The 10,549-nt window shown below is 43.1% G+C and overlaps 1 protein-coding gene across 2 annotated transcripts; it reads left to right on the top strand.

The window, feature by feature from the left end:
• The first annotated feature begins 3,194 nt into the window (after positions 1 to 3,194).
• LOC5565841 (multidrug resistance-associated protein 1) lies at positions 3,195 to 8,554 on the top strand. Of its 2 annotated transcripts, XM_001650167.2 has the most exons (7): positions 3,196 to 3,367; positions 3,722 to 4,021; positions 4,089 to 4,744; positions 4,803 to 6,376; positions 6,433 to 7,792; positions 7,852 to 8,233; positions 8,300 to 8,554. In XM_001650167.2, exons 1-7 carry the CDS (start codon positions 3,332 to 3,334, stop codon positions 8,492 to 8,494), a joined length of 4,503 nt encoding a protein of 1,500 aa, XP_001650217.2. In that variant the 5' UTR covers positions 3,196 to 3,331; the 3' UTR covers positions 8,495 to 8,554. The 2 variants fall into 2 exon arrangements, with proteins under 2 accessions (XP_021703625.1, XP_001650217.2); XM_021847933.1 differs by having other exon boundaries at positions 3,195 to 3,367; positions 7,852 to 8,554.
• The last annotated feature ends 1,995 nt before the right edge of the window (positions 8,555 to 10,549 follow it).

Here is a 10,549-nt window from a genome sequence, read left to right on the forward strand (position 1 = left end):
CATTCGATTTTATATGTGAAAATTGCGGTGTCCCTCTTGCCCCATAAGACATACTGTTATTATATATGTAAATTTTAATGTCAGAAGGACTTTTTCGAAAAAAATTCCTCACATCTATATTAAACAATTGAAAATCATGTGCGGAAAAATCAATATGTTTTGTATTTATTGGGAGTCAAACCTTGTTTTCCAGTCTTACATTCTTATAATATTTCGCATATTTTGCGTTAGTGAGTTAAAGACATTTTTCTAATTTTTTGTAGTAAACATTTTTAACTGTAATATTTGCACAACCCTCAATTAGTACTCAATTTATACTTATCCTGCGTTAAATATCAAAAAATTGATTTGAACTACGTGAAATTAGGGGTGGCACTATTGCCCCGGGTGTCCTTCTTGCCCCATGTCCCCCTACCTTCCCATTGACCTTCTTCGCAGTGTTCGAAATAAATTTATTGTGCTCTGCAAGAGAAATCCACGGAATGCGTTTATCTGGAAATCTCGATATACTGTCGCAGTGGTGATAAAAATCATAAATGTTTCAGATTTGGCAACTTTGAAGAACGGAACAATCCAAGCCTACTTGGAATTTGACGTTGCGTTTGAATTGCGCGCATATTATCTGCGAGTTACCGCCGCCGCTGGATGTGGATTTAAAATAAGCCGCAATACATTATTTATATATCGAACGCTTTGAGCCGCTTCGATTGCCTATTTGTGGACAGATACGTTCATTTCGACTACCACTTGCAGTCTTCTTCAGTGTCAGTTACTCGCATCCACCTTCAAAAATTAAACTCTTTAGCCTGGGAACTGAAGTTATAGATGAAACAAGACCTGGAGCTTGAATTATAATTGCAAACGCTATCTAGCCTTAGGAATATTAAAGCCATATCAGTCGCTGTAGATCAATGGACAAAACGACTGAAAAAAATAGAGGTTCATTGGCGAAGACGGTTTCTCATAAAATGCATGTGCCTCTCCACCGTGATCAATCAGGGCAGTAGCGTCCAACAGCGAACCGTCCTTGTCCTCCTTTTAACAACTTAGTGGTCTCACCCTGTACAATACTTGTGTAAAACCTCGTTTTGATTCGAATCCCGGACAGCTTCAAATTCCGGACACTCTACTTTGTATGGGAAAGATTTCACTCGAAATGTTTCAAAATGCGCCGTCAAAAAGTTCTCAATTTTAAAGATGATTTTTATAAACATTTTACATAGCAAACCATGAAAATTAACAATGTTCAACAAGTTTTGACGTCTTTCTAACGGTTTAGTACGTTTATTTAATGATTCGACTATTCTGATTATGTATTTCAAGAGCTGTCCGGAATTCGAATCAAAGTGTCCGGAATATGAAGCGAAAGTGTGGTTGTGTCCGGAATAAAAATCATGAAGAGGCCGAACATTTTTATTGATTAGAGTGAATTAAAGATATGGAATTCAACTCTTCATCCACCATTCGAAAATCAAGTGTTTGCAAGGCCTGATTACGCTAAAGTTTTGAACAGAACGATTCAATTTATATTGTAGTGATTAGTTGTACTTCACTGAAGCCTTAAGTGTCCGTAATATGAATCAAAACGGTACTAGCAAAAATATGCCGTAGTTCTGGTCATATTCATGCGTCATTAGAAAAATTAAACACTCCAGCTGTGTTCCCTATCATTTCCTGCGAGTCCTTTTCAAAGTTTATTATTAACTGCGTTCGACTAACACGGTTAGAAAACTTTTCAAAGTTGGCTTGAAGATAGTGTTTTTTTTAGTGTGATCACTGTAGTTGTCCCGATTGAACCATTCACATTAAAACCCACATCAAGTTGTTCAAAACTTGAAATTGAACACAACATTAATGAACACTTATTAATGGTTCAACTTTAGGTACACTTTTCATCCTGCCCATTGTGGCCAGAACGCACCGTACATACCTTATACCACCAGATATCGTCTCACCATGCTTTGAATGTGTTCCGAACGCTGACCTTCGCACCATCGACACAAAATCACAATAGCGCTTTCACTTTTTTCGCACTCCTTTCTCATTTGCTTTGTCAAGGTCACCGATTGCCAGCCAAATGCCTCTGTTTTCATCACACTGCTTATCGAATAACTTTAATTGCCACATAATCAAAACATTATTTCTTTCGCACTCTTGATTCACATTTGCGTGTTTGTTCACGAAAACTAAATTTTAACTGCACCATTTTCCACAGAACACTACAAACAATATTTTGTACTTCATAGCCATTTTTCACCTCGTCGCCACTTGTGGTAACCGCGGGTTCATAGATCGAGCGTGTATACCCGACTGAATGCTGCTGTACAGAGCATGTGCTAGGTATGGCACTATTCAGTGTGTACTGTATGAAGGGTATAATGTATATGACTGTGAATGAGTAGAGCGCTCATCACCACAGAGCCAAAAAATTCGGAAATAGTTTTCACGATTGGTACCATACTTTGCTTTCTCAATAAATTCAAACGGCTTAGCCTTGGGCAGCTTCGTTTTGCTCTTCGGAAAACTTATCTTATTATTGAGTTGATTGCTCATTCTCAAACAAATTTTCAAAATTATCCATTTCCTTTGTTTCTATTTTTACCACTTTGTTGAAAGGAAGCGTTAAACTCAGAGATTCACTTTTTCTGCTGTTGATAGTTATAATCATAATCGAAAAGAGACAGAAATATCTCTTAAATTCACATATTATTTCATCAGCAAATGATTATGGTTCAAATTTACCAATGTATTTCATTACACTGGCAATCACAACCAATGATAAACAGTAACTCTCCCGATCACGCTGAACGTGACGCTCATCCAGAAATGTCGTCATATGACTCAATATCACTTTTTTGGGCGTAATCTTTGGCAGACTATCAATTGCCTCAATACTTTCCAATCAGTTGTCATATTCATTGATGCAAAGGTAAGGCCAAAAGCAAATCAAGGAAAACTCGCATTAATCTGATCCCGAGCAACAATCGATCAAATAGTTGATAAGAGATCCGCTCCTTATCATCGGTCGGCTGATATGGGGTTGCATCCCGTTCGATAGCCAAAATATTTGCTAACCGAGTGCTCTCGTATCTCTCTGTATTGCAAATACGAGCTCCCTCTCTCAATGGTAGTGCATACTTCGGAGCACCAATTCAAATTGCCCAGATAAGGCCAAGCCTATAAAAGGATCGTTCGATGGCTTTGCAGAGCTTTAGTATCGTGCAGGTGGATCGTAGCGGAGTTGTGCCTAAAGGTAGTGTCTCGGGAATTCGAAGCAGATCGTGAGGAATAAGAAGAAAGGAAGATCTCAGTGGAATCCGGATTTCGTTAGATGTCCTTTGAAGAGTTCTGTGGCGGTCCCTTTTGGGTAAGAACTTCGGTGGGATGCATTCGTTGTGAAATGATCTCTGGTGGAACATGTGGTCTGAAGCAGGGCAATGAATCATGAAAGGGGTTCTTCCAATACACGGCAATGAAAATGCCAAAATTGGCTATCTTATCAGTCGCGGAGGTGATATAGCACTCGATGATGGCCAATATGTGATGGTGTACTCGTATTGATGCACGATGACTTGTTGAAATGTTCAGAAGTGAGATACAGCTGTTTACAACCGTATGGACATCGCCTTTCGTGATTGTGTCAATAAAGACTTCATTGCTGCCTTGTAGGGGAAGGTTAATAAACGCACCGATTAACTCTGATATCTCTTCTCGTCAACAGGACGGCCAGAAGGAATGGCGGCAGGACAATCCGGATTTGACCTTTTGCTTCCAACGAGTTGCCCTGCAGTGGGTTCCCTGTTTCTTCCTGTTTGTCTTTTCCCTGTACGAAGTCTACAAGTATGGCACTAGCCGCTACCGAGATATACCATGGAATTGGTTCAACCTGTCAAAGATGCTGGTCAATTTTACGTTGATGTGCATGAGCTGGATCGATCTGGGCATGGTTGTGACCTACAAGGACGAGCATGGCCTGTTCGACGTCCAGATCGTGACGGCGATATTTAACGCCATATCTTATGTGAGTTTACGAGCGCAGCTTGCGATGGAATTCATCAAAGTAATATTCTTCCTCTATCCATTCGTAGATTGTCCTTATGGTACTGATATTCTTTCAACGGAGATATGGCATCAGAAGCTCGGGGACGATCTTCATCTTCTGGTTCATGCGAATGTTCTTCGGTATCATTCAGCTTCGAACAGAAATTCAAAACAAGGGAATTCGTGGCGAAGTAACGGGCGATGGCGTTAACTTTTGGGAGTTCCAATACATCAGCTACTGCATTCAGTACGCTTTCATCTGTCTAATGTTGGTGGTTGAGTTCTTCCCGGATCAGGAACCATCGTACAGCGATTACCCGGAATCCAAGAAACCAAGTCCGGAACTGCGATCCAGCTACTTTGTGCGGTTGTTCTTCCTGTACTTCGACTCGTTCACGTGGCGTGGATTCCGCAATCCGCTTACCATGGACGACATGTACGACATCAACCCGCAAGATGCGTCCGCAGAGCTGGTGCCACCGTTCGACAAATACTGGTACGAAAGCGTGGAGAAGGGTCGACACAAACAGATGGCCGCCGACAAGAAAGCTGGAAAGACGAACATCAATTACAAACCACACTCGCAAACCAACGGATCCGTGTTACCAGCGATTGTCAAAGCGTACGGAGCTCCATTCTGGTTTGCAGGTCTGTTCCAGTTGGCGATCTCCGGACTGCAGTTTGCCAATCCGTATCTTATGCAGTAAGTTCTTCACATCCTTTTACTTTTCCAACTTTCTGAATTTCTTTCAAATCCACAGGGAACTCATGAAGTGGATCGCTTTCCATGGCCCCAATTGGCAAGGAATTATATTGACCTTCGGCTTGTTCGCAACATCTCTGCTCATAGCGTTGTTCAACGGTCAGTACTTCTACAACACCTTCCTGACCGGGTTCCGCATCCGTACTGGGCTCATTAGCGGTATCTATCGTAAGGCGCTTCGGATATCAAGCTCCGCGAAAAAAGACACCACCGTAGGAGAGATCGTCAACCTCATGGCAGTGGATGCCCAGCGGTTCTTCGAATTGACTTCCTACTTGCACGTCCTCTGGTCCGGTCCGGTGATCATCGCGCTGTGTATCTACCTGCTGTACGACATCTTGGGAGTGGCCGTGTTTGCCGGGCTTGCCGTAATGATCATAATGACTCCGGTTACTGGAGTGATGGCCACGCAGTTGCGCGACCTGCAAGTCGAACAGATGAAGATCAAGGACGATCGCGTCAAGAAGATGAACGAGATTCTTGGCGGAATCAAGGTCCTCAAGCTATACGCTTGGGAGAAAAGTTTCCAAGATTCTATCCTGAAGGTCCGAAGCAAGGAAATCGGCATCCTCAAGAAGATGGCGTACTACGGAGCGGGAGTGTACTTCACGTTCACCATTGCTCCATTCCTGGTTACGTTGGTTTCGTTTGCTGTGTACGTATTGATTGACGAGAACAATCACCTCGATGCACAAACGGCCTTCGTTTCTTTGGCCTTGTTCAACATTCTGCGCATGCCATTGGGTTGGCTTCCGATGATGGTGACCTTCGCTATGCAGGCTTGGGTGTCGATCAAGCGTATCGACAAGTTCATGAACAGCGCCGAACTTGACCCGAATAACGTTACGCATCACAAGAGTGATAAGGCGCTGTACATTAAGGATGGATCCTTCTCTTGGGGTGATGAAACGCTCATACTGAAGAACATCCATTTGGCGCTGAAGAAAGGTCAGCTGTCGGCAGTGGTTGGCGGTGTTGGAACAGGAAAGAGTTCGCTTATCTCTGCCTTGCTTGGAGAAATGGAGAAGATCAGGGGTTCGGTTAATACGGACGGCACGATCGCCTACGTTCCTCAGCAAGCCTGGATCCAGAATGCTACGCTTCGGGACAATATTCTGTTCGGGAAGTCGTTCGACCAAAAGAAATACGATCGCGTGATTGAATGCTGTGCTCTGAAGCCTGATCTGGAGATGCTCCCGGGAGGAGATTCAACCGAAATCGGCGAGAAGGGTATTAACTTGTCCGGTGGACAGAAGCAACGTGTTTCCTTAGCCCGCGCTGTCTACGCCGACGCCGATATCTATCTGTTTGATGATCCACTGAGTGCGGTCGATGCTCATGTTGGTAAGCATATATTTGAACAGGTCATTGGTCCACAAGGAATTCTTGTCGGAAGATCACGGCTGTTGGTTACGCATGGTATCTCATTCCTACCCCATGTGGAGGAGATCTTCGTCATGAAAGATGGTGAAGTATCGGAAAGTGGTTCTTATCAGCAATTGTTGGATCAGAAGGGCGCGTTTGCTGAATTCCTTTCTCAACACATCCAAGACTTGGATGAAGAAGATGAAGGTAACATATGCCTTGTATTGCAAACATCAAACATTTTACTAACATTCCTTTCACAGAAATCCAAATCCTCCAGGAAGCCCTGACGGACGAAACTTCGAAGGGTATCGTAAAACGTTTAGTCTCCATCCGTTCGAACCAATCCGACGAAGGTGTACCCCGGAAACGCACCAGTCGCCAGGAGTCCCGTTCCAGCATCAAAAAGGATCAACCGCCTCAATTGGCTCCCAAAGCAACGCTGATCGAGAAGGAAGAATCTGCCACCGGTGCCGTAACGTTAGCCGTCTACATAAAGTACGTCAAGGCGATTGGTCTATCCCTAGGTCTGTGGTCGATCATCTTCAGCTTCATCACCCAAGGTAGTGGAATATACTCCAGCATTTGGTTGACGGATTGGTCCGAGGATCCTGAAGCTATCACTGATACGTCCGTCCGGGATATGTACCTCGGTGTGTACGGAGCCTTGGGAGGAATTCAATCGATCGCTCTGTTCATCAGCTCTGTTGCGTTGGGCTTGGGTTGCTTGAAGGCCGCCAAGGAATTGCACGATAAACTTCTCGAAAGCTCTATGAGGATGCCCATGTCTTTCTTTGACACCACTCCTCTGGGTCGCATCATCAATCGCTTCTCCAAAGACGTAGATGTCATGGACAACGTCCTTCCGGCAACCATCCGAGCGTGGCTGTACTTCCTGTTCAGCGTCATCGGAGTGTTCGTGGTTATCGGAATTTCCACACCAATTTTCTTGGCAGTCGTACCTCCGTTGATCGTGATCTACTACTTCATCCAGAAGATCTACATTGAAACTTCCAGACAGCTGAAACGATTGGAGTCAGTCACGCGGAGTCCGATCTACTCTCACTTCGGCGAAAGTATCAGCGGTCAATCGACGATTCGTGCCTACAACGAGCAGTCTCGGTTCACGCGCGATTCTGAGGACAAGGTCGACTACAACCAGAAGGTATCCTACCCGACTATCATCGCCAATCGCTGGCTGGGAATTCGGCTGGAGATCGTTGGCAGTTTGGTGATTTTGTTCGCGGCCCTGTTCGCTGTTCTGGCGAGGGACACAATTGGGCCAGCTACCGTTGGTTTATCCATCTCCTACGCTCTGCAGATCTCTGCCACGTTGAGTTTCATGGTGAGAATGACGGCTGAAGTGGAAACGAATATTGTTGCTGTGGAACGATTGGAGGAATACACTGAGTTGCCCAGGGAAGACTCCTGGCAGAAGGGTTCAGTTGACAAGAGCTGGCCGTCGGAAGGTAAAGTGGAGTTCAAGGACTTCAAGTTGCGCTACAGGGAAGGGTTGGATCTGGTGGTCAAGGGAATTTCTGTGAACGTCAAAGGAGGCGAGAAGATTGGTATTGTTGGAAGAACAGGTGCCGGTAAATCCAGTTTGACCTTGGGTCTGTTCAGGTTGGTGAAGATAGAGATCATATGGTTACAACTATCACTGACAAAACATTTCATTACAGAATTGTGGAAGCAGCTGGAGGCAAAATCGTCATCGACGGGGTCGACATTTCACAGATTGGTCTCCACCAGCTGCGAGGTCGTCTGACGATCATTCCGCAGGATCCGGTCCTGTTCTCCGGAAGTCTGCGCATGAACGTCGATCCGTTCGGATCCTACTCGGACGACCAAGTATGGAAAGCCCTCGAACTGTCTCATCTGAAGACGTTCGTAAAAGGGCTGCCAGCCGGGCTGGAGCACGAAGTGGCTGAAAACGGAGAAAATCTCTCCGTGGGTCAACGCCAACTGATCTGCTTGGCTCGAGCGGTTCTCCGGAAAACGAAGGTACTGATTTTGGACGAAGCAACCGCTGCGGTTGACTTGGAAACGGATGACTTGATTCAGGTAACATTTGAAACTCATTCAAACAAATTCGTCAGAACTTATCTCTCTCCTATCGTCATATTACAGAAAACAATCCGCACGGAGTTTGCCGACTGTACAATACTGACGATTGCTCACCGTCTCAATACCATTATCGATTCCGATAAGGTATTGGTGTTAGATAAGGGTCTCGTGGCTGAATGTGATTCTCCGCAGAATTTGCTCGCCGATAGGAGTACTATTTTCTACAGCATGGCGAAGAATGCGGGTATTGTTAGCTAGTGAGCGTTTATGTTGATGTTGTGGGTGTAGTAATAATGATTGATATTTTATATTGCTAAACCGTCGTTGTAAATTCAGAAATCAGTGAAATATTACATCACCGTACCAGCATTAGTGGGTACTTGCGTACAAGACCCTTATAGAATGGGATCGTTAGTAATAAGATAGCTTCGCCATCGAATGGAAATTATCATTGATTAGCCCAATTTGAAACTACGTCTCTTCTTGTTTTACTGCTTTGAAACAGTGCACAGTGGTCCAGGAAACAGTTTTACGCGGAAAGATGCATTTTGAGCTTTAGAATGAAACATTAGACAAAAATGGTCTTCTACAAAGTTGTTTGTATTAGTAAAGCCCTTTGTTTGGTGTTATTGAAAATTAGGGTGGACCACATTTTCATAGAAATTGTGTAACTAACTTTCTTATTTGTAGAAATTATATTATACATACTTCAGCAAAGTTGTAGACCATTCAATTTCAAGCAACTTTGCCGAAAAAAGTTTTTTTGTATCTCTTAAATTGACTGATTTAGAGCTTTTTTCCTACGGCGACATAGGGTGGTCCGAATAAAACTGGTTTTCTGACTCTAGAGTTTTCAATTCAAATTTCTCATCAAAGTAGTCTATGAAACACTTTTAGAGCTTTGAAAAATGCGTAATTTGGTGATGATGATCTCTTTCCGTTTGGGAGTTATTGTTGTTTTTCTCTCAAAAACTTGCCTACTTTGATTGAGAATATCTCTGATTGGGGCAAACATAAAAAATATCTTATGACGGCATTCGGAAGACAAAATAAAATTTTCATTTCATTTATTTATTTATTGTTACTTCCAACTGACCATTCCCGACCAACCAGTCTTTATAATTCTTTATAGATCTTTGACCAACGATAGCGATCGCTAACGGTTCAAAACGAATCTATATCGATCGCTATCGAAAATCACTGACTGGTTGACCGGGTTGTGGTCTTATTGAAATTTTACCTTAAAATTAATGAATGCTTACATACAGCACAAAAAACAAGAATAACAAATACAATTGCTCGAAACTACAGAGATTTTTGTTCATTAAAAAAAATACAATAACATCAAGCGTAATGATAAATGGAACACAACAATTTAACTACTAATCACAAGTGATATTCGGTTTCCATACAGTACAACGATTTTCGAATGCCCTGAATCTAACATTTTTGGGCCAAGTAGACGGTTTCAATGCTAACGCTTTCCAGTTTCTATCGAAATCAATTTTAAACGATACATAATCCAACTCATTTTCGTTTTGCTTCGAAACAAGCCTTCTCACCCTAACTTGGCTGCGATCAACAGCGTTCAAGCATTTGCATGCAAGATTCTTCACATCTAAATCAGTGGCATTGCGATCGATGTTTGTCACAAACAAAGAAAACGTTTCTCCGGAATCAGACATTGGAGAGGAATCGTCACTCATAGTTGCGCACGCACTCGTATCTCTCGTTCCATGTAATAGATGACTGCTATGCACAGGTGATGATACAGGAGTAGAGTGTTGTTGTTTTTGTCTATCCAACTGCTGCTGAGTAGTTTCGAATACCATCGTGCCAAGAGCTTCCATGATGTCGTTAACTTTAATCTTCAGTTCCTCAATTTCGGCTTCACATGTTGATTGATGTGTGCAGCACGTATCGGCTTCTTGACTGTCAACATTGCCATCTCGGGAATTGCAGAAGTCCATCAAGCATTCATCACACATCCATAGAATATTTTTGGAGAAAAGAGCGCACACGGTAGCCTCAGATAAGCCAACGCATTTGGAGTGATAACGTTTTGCACACTTTCCCTCGCACACAGTATAGCGTTCTCGCTTGCGATCGATAGTGTGCATGCATTTATTACACTGCATAATAGGCTCTAGATCACTCAGCGTAAGAATGGCGGGTAACTATTTATGAATTTCGTATCCGAAAATTCGAAGCAGTTCTAATATCACTATGCACTGTATTCTTGATGTAATTTAAGCAGCAGAGAGATGTTATTCGGCATACAATATAACGACGTTCGAAATCTTTTTTAAAAGC

This window comes from Aedes aegypti, chromosome 2 (assembly GCF_002204515.2).
Source record: "Aedes aegypti strain LVP_AGWG chromosome 2, AaegL5.0 Primary Assembly, whole genome shotgun sequence".
In the NCBI taxonomy this organism is placed as follows: Eukaryota; Metazoa; Arthropoda; class Insecta; order Diptera; family Culicidae; genus Aedes; species Aedes aegypti.